Below are 25,468 nucleotides of genomic sequence, written 5' to 3'. Positions count from 1 at the left end.
CACAGGTTTCAGGGACTCTGAGATGGCCCACTGCCCTCTCCTCTCCCTTCAGTTTAACATTCTACAAGTAGACGTAGACTTAACATACAAACGGCCCTATGCTGCCAGCATTGATGGGTGCTTCCCAAGAAGCCACTAAAACCTGCTCCCAGTGCCAGGAGCCAGGATCCCCCTGGTTTGGGAGTGAAGGATCCATGGCTGGGGGGTGGGTTAGGCTTGGCTGAACGTGTCCCTCCCTCAGAGATGCCCTCGAACCCCATCTCATCCTTTGCTTTTCTAACACAGCAGGTGGATATTTGCGATGATCAGTTTTAGCGTAACTGTTTACCCAAGTCTTCTTTCCCGACTCGTCTGTCCCTAAGTACAAGGGCAGGTTCAGGGCTATTTGCTCATTGCGTTTACAGGGCCTGAATTTGCTGAATGATCACATGACTTCTGCTCTGTATTTAGTGTGATACCTCTGTCTCCAGGGCCCACGCCTTCTGGCCGGCTTATGCAAAACGCAATACCTACAATGGGTCAGTGATGTCCTCAGCCGACACCCTGTTCCTCCCCAGCTCCTCGCCAAACCTCACCTCCACCGGGGAGCTTCGACCGCTGTCTAACCGTGCCAGCATTTGGCCTTTTCTAGAACGAAGGAGTTCGGCACAAGGAAGAAGTGATGAAAAGCAGGACTGGCTCAGGGGCACTGTCCCCGGGAACAAACTCCACATGGAGCTATTCTGTCTCCTCCTGCCCCAACCTAACTCCCCTCGCTCGGCCTTTAACTCTTATTTCACTGTGTGCTATGCCCTGAATAGTCTATACTTTTTTGATTCAATAAGCACTTAATAAAAGTATTTTCTTTTAATACAAATGCCTCAGGGAGGATTAAGGGCCTATCGGTTATGTACACTGTAGTATGAATTAGTCAAATCAAAATGCCTGCCCACGAACACCTCCCTGAGATCAGCTCCGCCGAGGACACGAGCGCTCTGATGGACTGGAGATGGGGGGAGGGGAGGGGGCGGAGAGAAGAAGCTGGTGATTTGGGAGCAGAGTGATGCACGGATATGGGAACCTGTGAGGGAGGACGGCACTGCAGAAAGGGGAGCCTGGAGTTTACGGCAGGGGAAAGGCCCCCCTCCTTTCCTTCCTGTATTTTAACACCCACAGGGCCCACAGGCATTGACATGAGTCAGCCACACTAGAGACGAGATGCCTGGAAAAAATAAGCATCATTTGATTGCACTGTCCAGTCATTACAGTCCAGGTTCCAGATTCAACTTTCCCAAACTCGGGAACCAACGCACTCTCTGCTAGCAGCTATACTTTCATCGATTCTTTCAAAGAGAAAAACTCTGAAGGAAGGCCGTAACAACTGCGCAACAAACACCTGTTTACGTAACTGACAGATCAGCTGTGTGCCCTCTGATCACGGAATCAAAACAACGGGCCCCTGAGGTGAGCCCCGGCACTGAACGAAAATGAAGGCTTCCTTTTTATCACGGTCTAAGGCAGCGGTTCTCAACCTGTGGGTCGCGACCCCTTTGGGGGTAGAACGACCCTTTCACAGGGGTCGCCTAAGACCATCGGAAAACACATACAGTGGGGCCTCGACTTATGAGTGTCCCGACTAACGAGTTTTTCGAGATATGAGCCGTCTCTTGGCCGATTTTTTTGCTTTTGAGTTGCGAGCTAAAATTCAGGTTACCAGCCAGCTTCAGATACCCCACCGCTAGTTGGCGCAGCGAACGTCACAGTGAACGCCACAACATCAGCCCAGCATCACGTGTCTCACTCGTTCACTGTTGATTTGACATACGAGTAATTTGAGTTACGAGCTCCGTCACGGAACGAATTAAACTCGTAAGTCAAGGCCCCACTGTATATAATTTAATTATATATTAAATGGTTCTCAACCTTCCTAACACTGCGACCCTTTAATACAGTTCCTCATGTGGTGACCCCCAACCATAAAATTATTTTCGTTGCTACTTCAAAACTGTAATTTTGCTACTGTTATGAATCGTCATGTAAATATCTGATATGCAGGATGTATTTTCATTGTTACAAATTGAACATAATTAAAGCATAGTGATTAATCACAAAAACAATATATAATTATATATGTGTTTTCCGATGGTCTTAGGCGACCCCTGTGAAAGGGTCGTTCAACCCCTAAAGGGTTGAGAACCGCTGGCTAAGGCCTTCATGCAGGCTATAGGCTGGGGTGGCCTGCATTTCCAAGGAGGCATTCTGTTTCAACTGTTAATGCATCTGGGGCTGTGTGGTCTCCAGGAAGAGCTCATGGCACTTAGACAATATTCCTACTATGAAGAAAGGTATTCTGATTTTGTATCAAGCCCCACGGAAATAAGGCATGGGTAAGTACACAGCAAGAGGAAAGTCCTCCACACAGTGCAGCAGGGAACCGCCTCCTGTGAAACGCTCCCCTGGAAACACTGAGCGAGGCTTCTCTCCCCGCTTCCTCTGGTTTCTGCAGCCCGAGTGCTCCTCTCCAACAACACTGCCATCAGGAGGTGCCTCCCGGGGCGGGCTCCCTCCTGCTATCTTTATGCTGCACTTCCTTGTTTTGAGTGCTCTGTGAGGCAGATTAAAGTATTTTTTTGTTTGTTTATTTTCTCTGTAGCTGAATAAAGATATATTTGCCAACTAAGGATAAAGACACTTCCCACTCTGCCTTTGAAGCGCATTTCCCATTAAGTGATTGACTTCCCTCACAGGGACCAATTATAAGTCAGGAGGAAAGTGACATCCATGCCATTAACTGGAATACCAGGGGCTGAAACACCATTCAAACCTGCTTCCTTTCTTACAGACACAGATGTGTGCACACACGCCGCATTCCAGCGTATTAAAGAAACGTAGCCACGTTCAGCGAAATAAAAATATCTCTAATGTCCTTGTTCCCTCCTCCTCCTCCCACTTTAGAACATTAAATCCAGTTTATAAAAAATATTAACTCCCCGGATACCAACGATACCATTTTGGTGAGAAGAAAAGGTATGGAAGTCATTAAAAAGAGGGGTAACACGATCTTAGAACACCCCCACTGCAGCCTCCCTCCTGGAGGGCACAGAGCTGGGCCCACTTGTCCCTGCTACATAACTTCTGATAGCTAGAACCATGTGGAATTCTCACTTCCTTGGGATTAAAAAAAAAAAATCTATATGCTCAAGTAATGTTATCATAATGGAGTAAACGAGGTCCTGACATTGTTAAAAGCAGGAGTTTTAGAATTTGCAAACCTGAGTTTGCATTCTGCCTAGGACCGTGGTCGGCAAATTGTGGCTCTCGAGCCACATGCGGCTTTTTAGCCGCTTGAGTGTGGCTCTTCCTAAGCCTTAGGAGTACCCTAATTAAGTTAGTAACAATGTACCTAGCTATATAGTTTAAGTTTAAAAAATATGGCTCTCAAAAGAAATGTCAATCGTTGTACTGTTGATATTTGGCTCTGTTGACTAATGAGTTTGCCGACCACTGGCCTAGGAGAACAAGCTAAAATAATTTTAATTAATCTTAACTTAGGCAAATATGAGAACACTTAAATTGCAACAAAATTCATACCTACTAAGAAAGGTCAATCACTCAACCTCCCAAAATTTCTCCCGTGAAGGTGTGTAGATATACCGTTTTCCTGTTGGATCCTGAGAGTTCTTAAGGGAAGACATTATCCTCCACTCTTCCAAAATCCACATAGGAACCTAACAGATGTTGTGTAATTCATAGCAATCCAATAATTCTAACTATAAACTAAATTTCCCGAAGTGGGTCGTAAAAATTTATTACATACAAAAGAATGAATATACGTAACAAATAGCTGCATTATGAAGCAGGATAACAAAACCAAAACTCGCGAACCCTTCCCCAACGTAGGAACCAGAAAATGACCAATATTATTATAGCTAGCTGCGTGCTCCCTTCCTCATCTCAGCCCTGCTCCTTGCCTTCAGAAGCAATCACTCTCCTCAATTTTGCATTTATCATTCCCTTGCTTTTCAAAATAATTATTTTTCCAAATATGGACCTTGAGATGCATATTGTTTAATTTGGCTAAACAACTTGAGACCTTATTTCCAAATGGGTCTAAAGTGTGTACCACAGGGTGTAGGCAGGGCTGGGCTCAGCTGCGGCCATTCCTCCTTAACAAGTGTCATGTGCCTGCCCTGACCCCGCTCGGAGCAGTCACAGATTTCCTTCATTCTCACTCGGGACAGTGTCTGCCTATGTAGCTGCTGTCGGAAATGGGGTGAGAACCTTCTGCTCACCCAGTAGGAACCTTTGTGTTAGTGATTACCACGGAGCGGACACTCTTGCCTGGAGGAGAGCTGTAACAGCCCCAACACTGTCTGGGCTGCTGTCTGTGCATTTACTGCAACCACCTCTCCAATTCCCTTCGTTAACAACTAACAAAGCAGAGGAAGGACCCTTACTGCCTCCCTGACCATATAATTTGGTCAACACATTCCCACGGACTTCCTTCCAATCCTCGTAGGAACCATGATTTCCTCATCCGTCTTCCAGAAAACCTGTCACAGTCGGCAACCCATCCTCATTGATGAGACGGATCTGAGAATTCAGCCTCCTCGCAAGCTATCGGGAGCCTGCCACAGGCTCGTGGATGCTGGCAGAAGACCCGGGACGACTGGATCACAGACAAAGGACTTCACTACTCAGGGCACAGCAAGCAGCATGAGGATCGGCACATTTTTTCAGTCCCCCTCCCCCCGAATTCTACGTGGGATGCAGACACGCCCCGGTAGATGCCTGCACATACGGAGGGTGTGTTACAGGAGAGGAATCTTCCCAAATGGTGAGTTACATGCCTGCCTCTTCTTCTAGAGCAGGGGTGGGGAACATCCGGCCTGTGGGCCCTTTAAGGCCCGCAAAATCATTTGGTGCGGCCCTGCCAGGGCATGAGGGGCGTTCATTAAATATTTGACCACATAGAGCAGGCTAATTTTTAAGTCGATAATTTTGGATGGCCCACAAATGTTACAAATATCCAAATGTTACAAATATCCACCCCTGTTCTAGAGGGAGACACTAACTCTGTCTTCCACGGCGGTTCACCACACAAACATCCTTGAAAAGATATTCGGAAACAAAGGGCAGTCAATGCCTCGCTCCCAAGATGTGTTGAAACAAGAGAGGTCCGTAGAGCCCCCACAGACTCCCATCACCTGCTATCCTGTAAAGTTCTTATTCATTTTTTTATTGTATGATTGCTTTAAATTCTATCTTCAGCCCAGAAATGACATTCATATTTACAAAGCCTCGTGGAGGGATGCATGTCTGTGTGTAGCAAAGGGTTCCCCAAAAAGGTGTGTGTTTATTCGGGCTGACAAACATGAGGTTTCTAGGTTCAGGCATTCAGAAGTTTGGAGGGAATCTTCCTGATTCCTCTATTGGACAAAAAGAGTTTTGCTCTCTAATATTCGTTTGGAATTTAATTCATGATTCTAAGAGACATAAAGATCTGCTGTGACACAGAACCATACAAATGCAGAAAGTTCTAGCCGGTGTCTGCATGGCTAGCGAGCCTCCTTGATATAATGGAAGCTCATCCTTACTGCTCAGCCCCTGCTTTACATTATCCTACAATTTGCACCCTTTCCTCCCAAATTGTCAGTTTTCCCATGTTACTAATGCACTGACCTCTTCCTTATATCACCCTGCAATTTGTACCTCTCCTTTAAGGCCACCATAGTCCTTGCATTACCAACAGGCTGACCTCCCCTCTCTATTATTCCGCAATTTACACCTGTTCCCCCTGACCCCACACCACTGCTAATGTACTGACATCTCACAATTTGTACTGCATTTCTTGCAATTCGTACTCTTTTTTTCTTCAGAAAAAAAACTGAAGAGGAGCTGCACTGTTACCGAGTGTCCAGGGCTAAGGAACAGACTGCTCAGAGTGAGGGCTTTGGGCTGGGCTCCCAATTTATTTATTTATTTTTTTAAAAATATATTTTATTGATTTTTTACAGAAAGGAAGGGAGAGGAATAGAGAGTAAGAAACATCAATGAGAGAGAAGCATTGATCAGCTGCCTCCTGCACAGCCCCTATTGGGGATGTGCCCGCAACCAAGGTACATGCCCTTGACCAGAATCGAACCTGGGACCCTTCAGTCCACAGGTCAATGCTCTATCCTGTGAGCCAAACCAGCCAGGGCTGGGCTCCCAATTTAGAAAGGCGTTAGGATGTGATTAAATATGAGCTGCGTCCTGAGCTGATGGCTAAGCACATGGTGAGGGAAAGACGTAAATAAACTGTATCACCCGTCCTTTAAGGAAGCTTCCGGGGCTCCGCAGAACGAGCAACGTCTATGATAACTAGCACACTTTACATTTAACATCTTCTCTTTTACTGCATCCACAGGAAAGAGACGCTGGCTCATATGTTATCAATTCCCCGCAGAGGGTCCTAGGCTGTTTGCCACATTTCCTCCTGGTCGCTCCGAGGTGAGACCTCCTGCAGAATGTGCTACCTCCGCTGAGTCTCACATGACTTAGAGTTGGCGAGACAGAGGGAGTCAAGAAAATTCCAGATGCAAAACACTGCGTGTGCAAAGGCACAGAGGTGCAGGCCCACAACCTTTAAGGAACTTCAAACACGTCCACAGGGTGGGAGCACGTTTGGGGAGGAAGGTGGCTGACGCTACTGGGTCAGGAAAGAGCCCCTTGAAGGAACGTGGACATTAGCTCAGTGTAACTGGGAGCCATGGAAGAGTTGAAGCAGGAGAGTCGTGAGCTCGCATCTGAAATCAGAATAACCTCTCAGACGGAGGGAAGGAGGACATGTTAGAATGGAGATGATCCTGGAGGTAGGACAGCAAATCAGGTGAGCACGCTGTTAGCTAGAAGAAGACGATGAGGGCACGTTATCAGTGGCTGAACTGCTGCCGCCCTAAAACTCATATGCTGAGGTCCTCACCCCTTGTACCTCAGAATGTGACTCTATCTGGAGACAGGGTCTTTATAGAGTTAATTAAGTTAAAATGAGGTCATTAGGTGTCCTTACAAGAACCACAAATGAGGATGACACAGACAGAAGACCCTCAGAAGACCCAGAGAAAGAGGCCATCTGCACGCTGGGGACAGAGGCCTCCAAAAAACAAGCCCTGCGGACACCTTGCTCTCAGACTTCTATCCCCCAGAAATCTAAGAAGATCCACTTCTGTGGTTTAAGCCGCCCACTCTGTGTTTGTTACGGCAAATTAATACAGCATGGGCCAAGGCGGGTGAGGAGAAAGCGGCGACAGGCTTGGCTGGTAGAATAGACAAAATCTGTGGGCTAGAAGCAGTCAAGAAAGAAGTGGATCTCGAGGATTCTGGGATGGGGCTGACTGGGTAGATGATGATACTGTGAACCCAGAAATGTCATATAAGAAAAGAGAAAGACTAGCAAGTCAAGGGAGAAGACAATATTAGACATTTACAACATGTGGAGTTTGAGGGGTCAATGGAGACAGCCAGAGAAAGAGAACCAGTAGGAAATGAAGGCATGGGTCTGAAATTCAGGAAGCAGGACTGAGATAAAGGCACGGGACTGGGAGTCCTCCACATGGAAGTGGAGGCTGGGAATGAAATCTCCCAGAGAAGGTATGTTGGTAAAGAGGAGAATATTGGGGGGAGGAGGGACGTGCAGCCGAAGGATTCAGGAGAGCTGTCAGAGGTGAAAGCCATGTGATGCTGCGTAGAGAAGTGAAGAGGGCGGGGTGAAATAAAAACAGCAAGCACATAGTTATTCTTGCAAGAAGCCTGGCTGAGTTGGAGCCAGAGGTGATGCAGGGTCCAGAGAGGGTTCTATTATTATGATCAGTGGTGGTGGCGGCGGTGGTGGTGGTGGTGGAGTAAGCCGATGGGGCTGAGTGCTCATATCCTAAGCTCAGAGGGCACTGGGCCTCTTAGACTTATTATCCCTCTAAGACTTTATCAAACATCATCCTTACAATGAGTTGTTCCTGTGCCCATGGGGAGGGGGGCCCGTTAGATTTGGATTAGAGCAGATTCCTGTTCAAAGTACGCTCACGGGTGCAGGTAGTGCTCATTGGGGCAGATAGCCCATTGCGGACAACTCCTCACAGGCTTCTCTGCCATGTGATTGATGATAGAGATTCATGTGATGCTATGAAGGGGTAAGCTGGGTCGGGGAAAGAGGGGGACAGTGAATCAAGGAGATGGGAGGAACCTGATCCCCCGGCAGAGCTGTCTGCCATGGCTAAAGTTAGGTGAATTCTAGTCGCTTTCTACACATTTACTCTCCTACCAGGCTGCAAGATACGCCAGTGTTACCCACACAATGCAGGCACCTAGGAGCCCCAGCAATACCGAGTGAAAGCCCTACCACGGCTGTGTAGAGGGGAAGGCCCCAGAGCCAGGGCTGCATGCCCTCATCCGGGTCCTGCTCACAAGGCAAGAATGAGCCCAGTGAGTGTCCACCCCTGATGTCTGTACCCTCTCATGAGACTAGGACAGGTCAGGGAGGGACGTATAACTGAGACGGTCAGAGAGCAACTCTCCGGGTAGATGACCAAAACTATTTCCGAGCGATGTCAAGGTTACATCCAGGGAACTAAGATGATGAGGCCAAGGAGGGTTTTCAAAGGCAGAAGAAAGGAAACTGAATGAGGATAGCAATTAATATGCGGAATTTGAAAACAATTCAGAACACCGTAGCTATGACATGTGTGTTAGGGCTTAAGACGCATATGATCTTAATCCAGTGGTTCTCAACCTGTGGGTCGCGACTCCTTTGGCGGTCAAAGGACCCTTTCACAGGGGTCGCCTAAGACCATCCTGCATCTCAGATATTTACATTACGATTCATAACAGTAACAACATGACAGTTATGAAGTAGCAACGAAAATAATTTTATGGTTGGGTCACAACATGAGGAACTGTATTTAAAGGGCCAGAAGGTTGAGAACCACTGTCTTAATCCATTGACTTCAGGACACCTTTCCCACATTTTAAAATCCCTAAAATTGGGAAGCATCTTTACCGTAGTCATTGGTATCTTCACAGCTTAACGGGCAGAATATTTTCTCTCGTTAGTGGCGCCACATACATGGGCCCTGGAATCAATGGTGTCTCAGACTTAGTGCTAAGGGCTTCCGCTCTAGAAGAGGGGATGGCACTGTTTTGTTTGACCTGCTGCTTCAACTGAAAGTACTCAGCTGTAGCGATGGGTAGACTCTAGGGCAGCCGTGGGCAAACTACGGCCCGCTGGCCGGATCCGGCCGTTTTGAAATGAATAAAACTAAAAAAAAAAAAAAAAAAAAGACCGCACCCTTTTATGTAATGATGTTTACTTTGAATTTATATTAGTTCACACAAACACTCCATCCATGCTTTTGTTCCGGCCCTCCGGTCCAGTTTAAGAACCCATTGTGGCCCTCGAGTCAAAAAGTTTGCCCACCCCTGGGCTAGGGCTACTGAGGAGGTACACTGTGGACATCACTCCTATAACACACAAGCTCTAAGTGCTCTCTCCAGAGTGGCTCAAAGGGACCCCTTCATATATTACAACTCCGAGTAACTCTCTGGAGAGCCCGCTGTGCGTGTAAATTTACCCTCTCAAAACAGTGACCCGCAAGAACTCCAACTGGAAAAGAAACAGTTGTGCTCTATCATGACTGATGACATCCAGGTCCCACAACTCCATAAAAAGAGCCTGATTATTATCATTTTGTGTGTGTGTGTTCAATTATTTCTATGTTTATAATTAAGTTTGTGCTTTTGTTACAGCACTGAGGAATGCCAATCCCTGACGACAGGGCCGGGAAGAGGATATGCCTTGGGGACTCTGCTATTTCAGAAGACAGAAAAATTCTAGCTTGCAGTTGGGACGTCCTGAAAGACGGTTCCGAAAAATATTTGAGACAGTAATCTTTTACCAGATGAACCCTGTGATAACTGTGGTATTTGGGGTTTCTACTGCCTTCAGTGTTTACAAGGTCAAATCTAAATTCATACATTAGAAATGCATTCTATTTTAACTGCTGAGTATGGGGTGAATCGATTTATTTGCTTATTTTTAAATGTGTCTACTGGCCTTTAGATGCTATTTATTATTTACATAAAGGTGCTTTTGAACTTTACAAACAGGTTGGATGCTACCCACTGCCCAAATATTTTAAATGAGGTATTAAGTATGTACAAAGCAACATTCTATATCCAAAATAAGAAAATGAAAGGTGGAAATCATTGCCAAATGCCTTCCTAAATCATATTTTAAAAATTATTTTCACAGATTTATTTTCATCATACTGAATTAAAATATGTCTTTTTAAATATGAAAACACAGCCCTAGCCACTTTAGCTCAGTGGATAGAGCCGTGGCCTGTTGACTGAAGGGTCGCAGGTTTAATTCCGGTCAAAGGCACATGCTTGGGTTGTGGGCTCCAGCCCCAGTAGGTGTGCAGGAAGCAACCAATCAGTGATTCTCTCTCATCATTGATGTTTCTATCTCTCTCTCCCTCTTCCTTCCTCTCTGAAATCAATAAAAATGTATTTTAAAAAATATGAAAAAATGAATATCTAGATCCATTTTCAATACTTTACATAGACTATTACAAAGTACATTTTTGCCAGCCATCAATATGCCTACTTTGGGCAGTTTTATAATGGTTATTGCAATTCAGTGTCTAACTGCTTTTTTAAATTGACCTAAGAGACAATTAACAAATGTGAATATTCATCTTAAACTCCTTTGAGGTCTAATTTCACGTTTCATCTTGGCTTTTCTCATTTTCACCTTGTGTCGATTATTTACAAATTTACAAGACGTGTCTCTTTCTTCCTTTAATTGGTTTTTGTACTTCCTTTTTCATTCTTTTTTAAAAACAAAATTGCTTGCTGTTAAGCGATATGCATAACATTAGGATATACATTATCACCTTTGAATACTGTCTGTGTGGGACTATTGTCTTCTACGCCTTTACCTCATTTGAATTGACCTAAACTGTACCTTCTGCTTTCTTCTGGCCATTCTTTTTGCCAAAACACCTCCCCCATCTTCCTCTCCTTTGATCATTACCCAATAGCTATTGTATTCAGTGTTTAGCCCCATTTTTTCTCCTCTCCATTGTTTTCGTTAACTTCTGATGGACAGACTCATAACATGTGACTTTTTCCTTTTCATCTACTCTCCTTGTCTTACGCCTTTCATTTGTACTTACAGACACCTCTTCTACGAAATTTAGGCCACTTCCTCTTATTTTCCTTTTACCACGTCCTCCGCTGTGCCCGAAGCTGGTTTCTCTCCGTACCACAACACCTGATACTGCTCTCTTCCTATCTCACTTCAGTGATTGTAACATTAACTGTGGGACAATCCTATAAAACCCTATCACGTACTCAACTTAAATTTGTTCTATTTTTCAATGAGATATAAGCATTTATTTAGCTGTGGTAAGATGCCCAAAAATAAAAAATAAATAAATTATACACACACACACACACACACACACACGCAACAAAACAAAAACAAATACCTCCATTACTTACAAACGTATACCGTCACTTTCTCTTATCTACATGTCTGAGTAAATACTTTTGAAGAACACAATGAGCAAGCTTTACCTTCACCCAGCAAAATTCCGAGGCTAATCAGCACTGCAGGGCTCAAGGCTCTCGCTCCTCCCACTACTCTTGTAGACAATGATTTCTAAGTAGAGTGCAGAATGGTTTATTATTCAAGATTATCTGCTATTCTGGCCATAACCTTATACAGCCTTCTTTTTTCTAGTTACAAAAAAGTGATGATTCTTCCCCTATTACAACACACGGATTTTAAGCAAAAGTTATTGTATATAATAAACTCTCTGGAACAGAGCTGTTCTATCAGAAATGTCAACAGGTGTATGCAGAAGTGCATGTTAGTATTAGCATATCCTCCTCTCACATCTGGCCTAGTAATAATTCTTAGTTTCCATTTATTCTAAATTGTGCAAGTACGTATAGCTTTCTTAATATTTATTGCATGACTCCTTTCTCCTGAATACTGGACTGCATAGCCAAACGAAGGGGTGAAATTAATTGATCTCACACTCAAAGGTTCTTACCATATTTCAAATTGATCCTAAACAGAATTTGCTTTCATTTTTCTTTTCTTTTGAATGTGGCTTATAATAAATTGAAAAATATCAATGGAAACTAAATAATAAAATGGGGGGAAATAAATGTTAATTACTTAAAAGAAAACAAGTGACTAAAATGTGTCAGCTGTCTAGCTATAAACTCTATGGCTTTCTGAGAGGCAGGTAGTTTGGTGAAGAATACAGACTTTAGCCCAGGCCAGTTTTCTCAGTGGTTAGAGTGCTGGCCTGCAGATGGGAGGGTCTTGGGTTCAATTCCCAGTCAAGCTGCAGGTCAATCCCTGGCCCCAGCCTGGGCCCTGGTCAGGGCTCAAATGGGAGGCAACCAATCCATGTGTCTCTCTCATGTTGATATCTCCCCCCCCCCTCTCTCTCTCTATCTCTCTCTCTCTCTCTTCCTCTCCTCCCTCCCTTCTTCTCTCTCTAAAAATCAATGGAAACCATATCCTTGGATGAGGATTAAAAAATAAGAATACAGACTTTAGAGTTAGTTGGCCTGGCAATCTTGGCTATTTCATTAAAATGAAAACTAATATTACTTATAGGGCAGGAGAACATAGCGGTTGAGAGTGTAAAGTTGAAAATTTATAAGAAAATGCAATAAGAAAAGTCAAGAAAATTCTGAAGAATCATAAAGTTCTAGGACTTGCCCAACTAGATATCAAGACTTATTATAAAGTCCTATCATTAAGAGAGGGTGGTATTGGCTCAAGGGCAGACAAGGAGACCAAGACAAATAACAACAGCACAGGAAGAATTTGGTGCTGCAGTCTCTCAAGTTCAAAGGTGGTCCAGAAGCAAAAGTCCTTCTTCCTCGGCCTCAGTCTTATGGCCTTTAACTGATTAGATGAGGCCCACCCCATTATGGAAGTAAACGGATTTACTCAAAGTCTACTGACTTAAATGTACAGCACATCTTAAAAATATCTTCACAGCAACATCTAGATTGGAGTTTGATCAAAAATCGGATACCACGGCCTGGCTAAGTTCACGTAGAAAATTAACCACCACACTGGCGTTAGGCAAAGATTTCTAAAATAAGATAAAAAGACATGAGTCATTAAAAAAAATAAGTTGAATTTCATCAAAATAAAAAACTTCTGTCTCTAAAAGAAAATGTTAAGGAAATAAAAACAAAGGTTACAGACTGGACTGTACCTGGAATATAGTAAACTCTTACAACTCAGTAGTTACATGTACACATATTTGGGCCAAAGATTTGAATAGACACCTCATTACAAGAGATATGGATGGCAAACAAGGACAAGAAATAACGATGTAAGTCAGTTATTAGGGAAACACCAATTAAGAGCACAATGAGATACCAGTGCACAGCTATGTATGAGAAATGGCTAAAAACAAAACAAAAAGAAACACAAAAATGTTCGCGGTGCCAAGTGTCAGCAACAATGAACAGCAGTCTTCTATTTTGCGTAATGAGAATGCAAAATGGCACAGCCACTTAAAAAGTCCCCCAGATTCCTATAAAATTAAAACATACACTTACCATGTGACCCAGAAACCGCACATATTAACCCAAAAGAAATGAAGACAAATCCCCAAACAAAAACCTGAACAAAGTGGGTGAGGGGAGAAGAGGGTCCCAATATATGGTGACAGGAGAAGATTTGACTTTGGGTGGTGGGCACACGGCGCAATATTCAGATCGTCTAACAGAGAAACCACACCTGAAACCTATACGTTCATGTTGACCAATGTCACTCTAATAAATTTAATTTTTAAAAAAATATATAAAAAAACAAAACAAACCTGAACACTAATGTTTATAGCAGCATTATTCGTAATTGTCCCAAACTTGAAAAAAATCTGAATGTCCATCAAGCGGTGAATGGATAAACAAACTACAGCACATCCACACAATGGAATACAACTCAGCAATTACAAGGAACTAACCACGGATACGTGCAGCAACATGGATGAATTTCAAACATTATGTGGAGTGGAAGAAACCGGATACTGTGTGATTCCATCTACGTGACATTCTGGGAAAGGCAATAACATGGGGACACAAATGAGATCCGTGGTGCCAGAGACTGGAGTAGAGAGAGGGAATCAAAAGGGATAGAAATATTTTGTATGTTGGCTGTGGTGCTGGTTATACACTATGCATACTTGCCAAACTCATATGGCTGTACACCTATCAATGGAGAATTCTACAATATGTAAATTATAATTTAATAAACCTAATTTTAAAATACCGCCAGTGAAATCCAGGAAGATAAAAAAATATTACATTAGGGTAAAATTTCAAATTGTTAAAGAAGATTGTGTTCACATCACTTTCAATGCTTGTTCACACATTTTTTGAAAGAAAAAATGACGAGTATCAAATCACTCTGGTATTTAGATTCCACTGGATACATTTAAGAGTGATATAACAGTTTTATTTTTAAATGCCAATATTTATAATGCACTGGAAATGATATGCTAGGCAACCATATGAGGAAGTACATCATTTCTAAGAATCTTTTTAGGGAAATAGAAAGACTGCTGCCTGGAACACAGCTTCCCAAAACTCGGCCACAGAGGGTTTACAGGTGTGGCAAGATGCTCCGCCCCAAAGTCTCTAGGGCAGGCAGGCAATTCGCTTTCAGCCAGTAGAAACTTGTCTGTTTACCTAATTGTACTTTATAGATAATCTTGTTGTGCCTATCTGGGGGCAAATAAGGCGAAAAAGATTGTAAAGCACTGCTCTCGAAAAATTCTTGCGCATATGCACAAACAGAAAGGTATGGAAAACTTAAAACAACTTAAATATTTAAGCCTATCCACAGGCAACTGGATTAAAAAAAAAAGTAGAATTATGTTTCAATGAGATACCTTCTTTAAGAAACCCAACAAAAATCTGATGTGTTTAAATCGATAAAAATCAAATACCGTATCTAACCTAAATAAGTTATTTTTCTGACAGTCTTTAATAAATTCATTCATTCATTCAACCAGAACAAAATGGCCACGTGCTTTGTGCTGACCTGAACACCCAGAGGAATCAGAACAGAACAGACAGCATTCCTGCTCTGGTGAGCTCTAAAGTCACGTGTGAGAAACAGACAATAAGCAAACGGAGATGAGAGACCATCTCTGAGACCGGTAAGTGCCACGAATGGCAGAAAGCCGGGTGGTAGAGATTTACTGCTGGGTGAGGGAGGACAGGATGAAGTCACTGTGGATAGGAAAGGCCTCTCGGATGATGCAATGTTTAAACAGGGAACCACAAATGCAAAGACCCAGAATAGAAAGAAGCAAATGTCCCAAACGGCTAGAAGCTCGGGTCCTCATAATGAAAGAGACGTAAGCTTCCTAAGCCTATAGAAATGCAGGCACATTTGTCCTCCGGCAGTGGTTTAAAAGTTTGACCATTCTTTCTAAAAAGTTAAAAATAACTTCTTTCCTATCCACGAACATCTAAATAAGCATCATACCTCAGTCTTACAGTGTGACTTCTCATACGGTATTTAAGTAAAAACAGCGTGACAGTATCATACTGAACTAAAATAACACTGAAAACAAAATAGCAAGGACTCCTTGAGGTATTCGTTGAATGACACTGGCGAAAAATCAACCTTTTTCTAACGGATGTACCATCCATTGAAAAAAGACAACAAGCTGTAAATGTATTCTTGGGAACAGGTGTTATGGAATAAAGCGAGCAAGCTTAGGCAGGGATCAAAACAGGTGACTATGAACAGTAAAAGAATATTAGAGTAAGGCATTTCAACATCTGTGTCATATTTGAGCACATGTGTAAACGTTCAGACTTTTCTTGAAGCTATAATGTATTTTCTTGGGAATGAATAAACAGTTGATCTCTTCATTTCAGAAAAAAAGAATCTGGAATACACTAATAGAGAGGAAAGCTCTTCCAACTCTATGAGTTCCCATCTCTATCCCAGGTGGCCGTTTGGGCATTCAAAGATCATTCCCTAAGTCATTGTCCAAGATGCTGAGAGAGACAATGAGGCTAACACTGATGAGAATTATAAGAAAGGAAATAAAACAGAAAATGTTGCCGTGTCTTCGTTTATAAGCCACACAGTGGTTCTCAACCTTCCTAATGCCGCGACCCTTTAATACAGTTCCTCATGTTGTGGTGACCCCCAATTTCATTGTTACAAATGGAACATAATTAAAGCATAGTGATTAATCACAGAAACAATATGTAATTATATATGTGTTTTCCGATGGTCTTAGGCGACCCCTGTAAAAGGGTCGTTCGACCCCCAAAGGGGTTGCGACCCATAGGTTGAGAACCACTGCACTAGAGGCCCGATGCACAAAATTCGTGCAAGGGGCCTGGCCCTCGCAGCCCCGGCTTCATCAGAAGGTCGTCAGGAAGGTCGTCTGGAAGGTCGTCCGGTCTAATTAGCATATTATGTTTTTATTATTACAGATGGTGCAGTGATACCCTCTCTGTCTGCAATTCTAAGAGACCAGAAGGAGGTACAGAAGGAACAGTGGGACTACATTGTAGTCAAAGACCAGAGGACCCTCTTGTAGAAAAATGGAAACGAACAATTCAGATGCTCGGATCCAGGAACAGCTGAGAAAAGCGTATGCGACCAGGAAAGGTTTGTATACAATAATTAGCACGATTTTCCAAACTTGAAAATTAAGAGCCATGAAACATTAAAGACTAGACAAGGCTGTATATAGACAATTTATCTTCATCACAGTTTTATGGAAATGTATGAAACATCTTATCCATGAGGTAGGACAAAATGAAACAAGAAAAAAACACAAACCAACACAGCATTTGATAAATCACAGATTCTGAAACCTGAGTTTGAATGCTGATTTACTGTTTATTAGCTGTGCTGCCTTGGACAAGTTCCCTAACCTCTCTGTGTCTCAGCTCTTCACCTATGAAATGGTTGTTGTGAGGATGAGATAAATGAAGAACAGTGCCTGACAAATAGCAGGCGGTTTAAACATTTCAGCCATAACTCCACGTGCAGAAGAGAGTTCACACGCCAGCCCTGATCGTCCTGCTTACAAGGACGGCCCTTGGCCGGCATCTGAGAACTTGGATTTCCGGAAGTTTAACTCATAAGAATGGGTCCCTGGGCCTGAGACTGTGCAGCAGTATGGTTTATGTGCACACCTGCTCTCCTTCTGGGAGTCTGGAATTTTGGTTCATGCCAGACAGAGAAACTGCCTTCACGATCGTCCCACAATAAAACCCCTGGGTCCCGGGTCTCTGATGAGCTTCCCTGGCAACATTTCACGTGTTGTCACCACTTGTTGGCGGGGATTCAGCACGTCCTGTGATTTCACCGAGAGAGGCCCCTGGGAGCTTGCACCTGGGTTCCCGGGACGGCGCCCCATGGCCTTTCCCTTTGCTAATACTGCTCCACATCCTCCCACTGTAACAAATTGTAGTCGCAAGTACAATTATATGCTGAGTCCTGTCAGCGAATCGTCAAACTGGTGGTGGTCCTGGGGACCCATCAACACACTCAGACACAGTTAGTTATTTTATCCCAGGTATAAATATAGTAAATATAATAAATCTTGAAGACAAGTTCAAGAAGTGATTTTTAGATTTAATTCCTTGATGAAAAGAGAAAACAGTGCATTGTTTCTTCTTATAGATAATGTATGAAATTAAAAGGTTGAGATTTAGTGGCATGTTCATTACATGATATCACTATTTCCTGGTAAAATGCTTTATGATACAACAAAATAGCTTACACCTTCTAAATGAAATTCAAGAGAACAGTGAATGGTCGAGTAGTTGGGCATAGCCTTCAAATAGCAATCAGAGAAGACAGCACAACTGAAATGCCAGGACCACTGAGCTTTAGAAATGCATCACTAATTTCAAAAATTCTCTGCATCTCTTACAAATGAGTGGTTAGTCTTTTCCAACACTTAACAAAGCCAGTGTTCTGCTCAATAAATCAGTATCTGGAAAAGAGAGTTTAGAAAGAAAAGTTTGAGAAAAAAGTATTTAATAATTTACGTTGAGTTTCTGTTTTGGGATTGTCAGATCAATTCCCCCACTGAAACACACACCCACAAAAATGCTGGATAAGACACTAAAACAAAACGACCTTAAAGGTGGTTTTAACATAGTGGGGACAGGCCATATTGTGGGGGTAGCTCAAGCCCAAAGCGGCTAGTGAAAAGCTGGCATCCCAAAGCCACCTGTGCCGGAGGTTGTGGGTCTATAACTGCACTGGAACTTGGGTTTGGTGGCTTCTTGGGAGAAGAGGCCAGGCGTCGAGATTCCGGGCTTGCCCAATTTGTGATCTGTGTAAATGAATACTAACGATCAGGAAATATCATTTGACATTATATTATTTTGGCACTAAGTAAACATACGCATAACATTATAATGCAGGAATTCTACCCCTACATACTATCTGAGAGAAACAGTTGCACATGGACACCAGGAGCGAGGATACAAGACAGTTCAGACACTGTTACTGGCAACAGCAAAAACAAACAGAATTGGGGAGAGAAAAACTAAATGCCCATCAACAGGAGAATAAACTATGGTAACGTCACACAGTGGAATGCTATACACATTTAAAATGAGTGAATTATAATCTATAATAATGAAAGCATAATATGCTAATTAGACCGGATGTCCTTCCGGAGAAGCCCGGGTCCCAGATGCCAAAGGGAAGCCGGTGCCGGCAGCCGGGGGAAGAAAGGCCTACTCTTGCACGAATTTCAGGCATGGGGCCTCTAGTTATATACAAAACAAGGATAAATATTAGAAACATATTGAGTGAAAAATATAAGTCACAAAAGACTACTATCCATTTGACACTCATTTATATAGTTTTAAAATGAGGAAGTTTTAAAATTAGGGAAATACACAGGCATGTGAGTGTATACACATACAGGTATGTGTGTCTATATGTTTGTATGTATGTATGTATGTATTTTTAAAGCAGGGAAATAATAATCACTTAATTCCAGAGAGTGGTTCCTAGGGTAGGAAAGCAGGGGATGGAAGAGCAACTGGGTGTACATGAGTTAATGGTAATATTTTAATTCTTGGATTAAATGCACTCATTGTAATGTTAAGCAATTTGACTTAAATAAATAAATGATAGCCAAGCATGAAAAAAAGATTCTATTAAAAAAATTAACTGAACACATTTACAAATTTACATGTTGTTCCAATCTGATTCAAACTATTACAGCCTTGTTTTAATTTATGCAAACTGTTAATATGCCATTTTGGAATAATTTACCATAACATTTAACTTATTTATACAACCTATTGGAAATACTAGCATGTAAACACCAGTCGAAAATAAGGGAAATAGTGAACGTTACTTCCATAGAGCTAAATTAAGGAAGCATGATACATAGTTCCTTCAGTGCTAAGAAACAAAAAAGCTGCCAGCAACAAAAGTCAAGTGCAACGAAACCTCTCAAAGACATCTAGCTGTAAAAATACACACAGTTGTAAAGACAGAGAACAAAGCTATGATTCTATCTACAACCCATTTGCCACAGACTGAATGTTAGTGTCTCTCCCCTCCCACCCCAATTCATACATTGAAACCTAGTATGTGATGGCGTCTGGAGGTGGAGCCTTTGGGGGTTGCTGAGTGCCCTTATGAAAGGGACCCAGAGAGCTCCCTTGCCTCTTCCCCGAGGTGAGGACGATGGCGGTCTGTGAGGCAGGAATCGGGTCCGCACCAGACACTGAATCTGCCAGCACCCGACCTGGGACCTCAGCCTCTAGAACTGTGAGAAATAAATGTCTCTTGCTTAAGCCCCAGTCTAGGGCCTTCTGTCACAGCGTCCCAAAGGGACTCCGACACCCTTGCCATGGAGAGTACACAGTGACAAGGGGAGACCCGGATCATGAACTGATCTGTGCCCGCCTCTGTGTGGGACTTTGGGTGGGTCATTTGCCCTCGCTTGTGTAAAATAAGAGATGGTACGGCTTGCTCTTTAAGGATTTTTTTAGTGGTGAAAGTCTAGAACCCTGTAAGAAGCCATTCTTATCAATAATTGGCAAAGTCAAGATGCAATTTCCTGCCCTGCCGCAGTGGCTCAGTGGCTGAGCGTCAACCTATGAACCAGGAGGTGGCAGTTTGATTCCTCGTTCAGGGCACATGCCCGGATTGCCGGCTCGATTCTCAGTGTGGGACATGCAGGAGGTAGCCGATCAATCATTCTCTCATCATGGATGTTCCTATCTCTCTCTCCCTCTCCCTTCCTCTCTGAAATCAATAAAAATATATATTTTTAAAAAGATGCAATAGGAGCATATAGGTGACTTAGTGCGTGAGTGCCTTTCGATGCTAACAACGTCCACTAGCTCTAAGGAGAGAATGGAGCATCAGCACGGCTCTCCTGGGGGCCTAGTCAAAGTGGGAACGTTTTATCACACAGAAGAGTTTGCAAGTGGTAGATAAATTTCATTTTTGGTAGAGCAGAGGTGTTTTGTATTACAGCCTTTTCATGTCACTACACTGAGGCAAAAATTCATAATTTAAGCATTAGGGTTCAAACATTAAGCATTCAGTTCTAGGATGTCAAAGAATTTGAAAAGTAAGGTAAATCTTGCAGAAATATTGCTCAAACTGCCTAATATAAGAAAGACGAGCAATTGTTCAAAGAGAATAGGAACATTCCAACAGGCAGAAAATCCCAAGAGAGACCCTATTCGTATGCTCCAGTGATACTTCACACATTCTCCACATAATTTTAGACTCTGGACAAGCAGAGTCATATATTTTCTCTCTTTTTTTAAAAAATATTTTTATTGATTTCCGAAAGGAAGAGAGAGGGAGAGAGATAGAAACATCAATGATGAGAGAGAATTACTGATCATCTGCTTCCTGCATGCCCACACTGGGGTTCTAGCCCGCAACCCAGGCATGTGCCCTGACCGGGAATCAAACTGTGACCTCCTGGTTCATAGGTCGACACTCAACCATTGAGCCACGCCAGCTGGGCTATATACGTTCTCTTATTTAAAGTTCCCTCTCAGCCCTCTGGGGGAAATATATATAATGCCAAATGAAATTTCCAAATCATTTGTGTGTATCAGATATGTATCAAAAGGTAGCCTATTTTTGAAAAGGAAAAGACAAGCCACAAACAATTAAAAATTTTTGTGACTCAAAAAATGAGAAAGGCTTAGTATCCAGAACATATAAAGAATCCCTTTAAACTAATATAAAAAATAACGCAATCTTTTTATGTGGTCCAATAATATGAATAACCAACCGGCTAGCCAGCATGAGGTTGACTTTGACTAGTAATCAGGGAACCTGACATTACATTAAGATGCCATTGCCCACCCAGCAGACTCGCACACACTAAAGAGCTGAATAACACGTGTTGGTGAGAACAGGGTGGGAGGGGATTCTAACGCACTGGTGAGAAGGGGGAGGGAGTCAGGTGCAGACACGCACAGCGATGACCCTGCCATCCCCCTCCATGTGGGTGCCCTACAGAAGCTGGCCCATTGTGGTCCAGAATACGCACTGCAGCCCCATTTGCAACAACAACAGAGAAGTCCATCAGCAGGAGGACGAACATATAAATATGATGGAGAAGCATGTCTGGGGGAAACTCCCTTTTCCCGTCTTCGTATTTCCACACGGAGGAGCTGCTTCAGGAGTGACGTTCCCAGACTCTCTCCACCTCCTCACTCATCATTCCTAGAGAAGTGACCTATCTCACTGGTGCCCCTCCTCCTGCATGCTCTGCTCCCCAATGTCACAGGGGCGCCTCCCTGGGGGCGGGGCGGAGGGCGGGGGGAGTCCCAGGCTAACTACATAACCTGTGCCGGAAGGGTAAAACCTCTTTAATTCTGGCTGCGTTCTAACAAGCCCATCTCTCCAAGAGGCTATCTCACAAACAAAGCTGACACAGTTACCCACTACTCTCTAACACTTGCATCTATTTCTCAGCTTGTTCTAGAGGGGAAGAGAGGGTGCTAGCTGGTGTGCCCCTTTGCACCCCAACAAAACACGGGACGGCAGGGAAAGTAAAGGAGAGATACATGCGTTCACAAGGATAAGTCTTAAAACTATCATACGAGAAAAAGCAACTTGCATTTAGGTAAGGTTTAAAAATATACCAAACAATACTATGTATTATAAAAAATGCATAAATCTGTGTCATCCTATCTAATAAATAGGTAATATGCAAATTGGCCATCACTCCAACACATAAGATGGCCGGTAGGGGAGGGCAGCTGTGGGCGATCAGGCCTGCAGGGGAGGGCAGGTGGGGGGACCAGGCCAGCAAGCGAGGGAAGTTAGGGTGACCGGGCCAACAGGGGAGGGAAGTTGGGGGGAATGAGGCCTGCAGGGGAGGGCAGTTGGGGGGGAACAGGCCTGCAAGGGAGGGAAGTTGGGGGTGACCAGGCCAACAGGGGAGGGCAGTAGGGGGGTACCAGGCCTGGAGGGGAGGGCAGTTGGGGGTGACCAGGCTGGCAAGGGAGGGCAGTTAGGGTTGACCGGGCCAGCAGGGGAGGGCAGTTAGGGGCAACCAGGCCTGCAGGGAAGGGCAGTAGCGGGGTACCAGGCCTGGAGGGGAGAGCAGTTAGGGGTGACCAGGCCAGCAGGGGAGGGCAGCTGGGGGGAACCAGGTCTGCAGGGGAGGGCAGTTTGGGGAGACCAGGGCAGTAGGGCAGGGCAGTTGGGGGTAACCAGACCTGCTGGGGAGGGCAGTTGGGGGGGACCAGGCCTACAGGGGAGGGCAATTTGGGGGAACCAGGCCTGAAGGGGAAGGGAGTTGGGGGTGACCAGGCCAGCAGGGGAGGGCAGTTGTGGAGGACCAGACCTGGAGGGGAGGGCAGTTGGGGTTGACCAGACCAACAGGGGAGGGCAGTTGGGGGACCAGGTCTGGAGGGGAGGGTAGTTGGGGTCAACCAGGCCTTTAGGGGAGGACAGTTAGGGGCAACCAGGCCGGCAGGGGAGGGCAGTTAGGGGCAATCGGGCCAGCAGAGGAGCAGTTAGACAGCGATCAGGCTGGCAGGGGAGTAGTTAGGGGGTGATCAGGCTGGCAGGCAGAAGTGGTTAGGGGCAATCAGGCAGGCAGGCAGGCAGGCAGGCGAGCGGTTGGGAGCCAGCAGTCCTGGATTGTGAAAGGGATGTCCAACTGCCCATTTAGGCCCGATCCCACTGGGCAGTCGGACATCCCTCGAGGGGTCCCGGATTGGAGAGGGTGCACGCTGGGCTGAGGGACACCCTCCCCCCCCCCCCACATGAATTTCGTGCACCAGGCCTCTAGTAAAATATAAAGGCACACATGAATGATTTTTAAAATTTAGCTAGGGGAAGAGGAAGGAAAGGCAACCGGCCGGGCTGCCCAGGGGGCTTCAACCATGTTTGGAATGGAACGCTTTGCTTCTTACCCTGGGAGGAACATATGTATTTTTTTTTCCTGCCTCAAATATTTCGCTTATGTACGCATACACAGACTTACATACCACACGCCCATCTACCAGGGAAACACAGCAGAGCTGAAGTTGCTTCGAGAGCTGTGTGCCCTGCCACAGGTAGGTGGTCAGCTCCTTCCCAGAGCCCCGAGAGCAAGGACATGGGAAGAGGCGCTGGCCGTGCCTGGAGAGAGATGCTAAATGTAGCACCATGTGTGTGCTTCCAGACAGGAGGAAAACCTGGTAAACCACAGGACTGGGAGAGTCGGATGAACGAAGCCAAGCAGGCATCCGAGCAGTGGAATTTTCAGCAGCAAACCAGGGACAGGCTTCTAGATCTTCCTTTTGCCAGAATAAAACCCAAACAACTGCCTTTTTAAAAATAACAAAATATCTGTATTGTGGAGAGCGGCTACAGTGTTTGGACAGGTTCAAGCCTCGGACTAATGAGAGGGCACAGTCCTCTCATGGCCATGTGCAAGTCCCAACTTGGAGGGCAGAGCCCTCCCAGCACAATTATAGCCAACAGCTGTAGTTGTAAGCTTGAACCTATGGTCCGAACACATGGCCCCACATGTCTGAGTGATGTGGGCTTGATAGAGTTCAGGTGCATGTAATTGAGTAGGATCGAAACCCACAAGAATGTTGTAAACATCTTGACCACGCCCTTACTTTGCCTCGTGGAATCTGGCTATAAAATAAAGACACGGCTTGTAGTCCGTGGCACTGTCTCTCCATCAGAGAGGACAGTGTCCCACCCAGACCCAGCTTTCTTCTCTTGTCTGTTTTTTCTCCATCCTTCACCGCTCCCTCTCAGGGTCACTGAACCTGGCTGAGCTGGCACAGCACATAAAGCGCCCAATGTGGGGCTGAGTATGCCATGGCCATGCCGGCTTGCCACACTGTATTAATGATATCTGAAGGAAGAGTCAATAAGTGCTCTTAGTAATGCATCTCAGTGTCTTTGAAATCACTGGAAAGTTTAATTCAGTGGAAATTTTAATTCCACATATTATGACCACCTAAGGTCTGAGGAACACAGAAAGAAGATAGTCTATATTATTTCCTGATTCCCTTGTCTCAATCAGACACCCTGCATCTTAACCGTAATAACAGAACAGAGTCTACAAATCTGCATCGCTTCATTTAAAAATATGTATATTTTTAACCCTTGCCGGTTTGGCTCAGTTGCAGACTGAAGGGTCCGGGTTCAATTCTGATCAAGGGCATGTACCTGGGTTGCAGACTCGATCCCGGCCTTGGTCGAGGTGCGTGCGGGAGGCAGCTAATGGATGTCTCTCCCCCTCCCTTACACTCTCTCTAAAAAATCAATGGAAAAATATCCCCGGGTGAGGATTAACCAAAAAATAAAAAATAAAATGAATATTTTTACCCTTTCATGTATTTTATTTATTTGCTAATTTTTAACAACTTCCTTCTTTCAGAAGAGAAGCATTCAAATGATAAACCCTTTTGGACAGACACGTGCACAGGCCTCGAACTCAATTTTTCATGTCTGTGTCTCCAAGGATGGGGAACAACGGAAGACTACACTAACGTCACAGATCACCGACATCACACTGGGTGCGTAATCCTTGATATCATTTTACAATATGTAACTAAGGATAAATGAGATGCTAGAAAAGGCAGCTGACCGCCAATTGGAGTAATAGGTACAATCCAGGAGGGCCGCAGTCCAGTGAAGGCCTGCCACATCTCCGGCACACTCGTCTGTAACAGCCCTGCGGACACTGAGGCGTCTCAGGCCCAGTATAGGCTGAATTGAACTGATAATTAAAAACAAACATGGGAAGATGGCGGAGATCCAAGAAAGGAGAAGACCTGCCACTGGCATGGCTTTGTATACTAGGGATGCGCAGAAATCCTAAACATCTCAGGGCCCTGACGTCTTTCTTTAACCTTCATCTCCCTTTTTACAAGGTTTGTAATCCTACAGAAGTTTACCTAA

General features: G+C 44.3%; 1 protein-coding gene across 3 annotated transcripts in view; it reads right to left on the bottom strand.

The window, feature by feature from the left end:
* The window catches only part of EFCAB11 (EF-hand calcium binding domain 11), a 137,877-nt gene that overhangs the window by 66,612 nt on the left and 45,797 nt on the right, over positions 1 to 25,468 (bottom strand). The window contains exon 6 of one of the 3 annotated variants that reach the window (XM_059688339.1): positions 17,829 to 18,038. The exons of the other annotated variants lie outside the window; for them this stretch is intronic. Coding sequence (XP_059544322.1) covers positions 18,032 to 18,038 — 7 coding nt within the window. The 3' untranslated portion in view covers positions 17,829 to 18,031. Of the gene's footprint in view, positions 1 to 17,828; positions 18,039 to 25,468 lie in introns of those variants that run through there. 3 annotated transcript variants of the gene reach the window in all.

Source organism: Myotis daubentonii, chromosome 1 (genome assembly GCF_963259705.1).
Source record: "Myotis daubentonii chromosome 1, mMyoDau2.1, whole genome shotgun sequence".
Classification (NCBI taxonomy): Eukaryota; Metazoa; Chordata; class Mammalia; order Chiroptera; family Vespertilionidae; genus Myotis; species Myotis daubentonii.
This window is presented reverse-complemented; position numbering and strand designations above follow the sequence as displayed.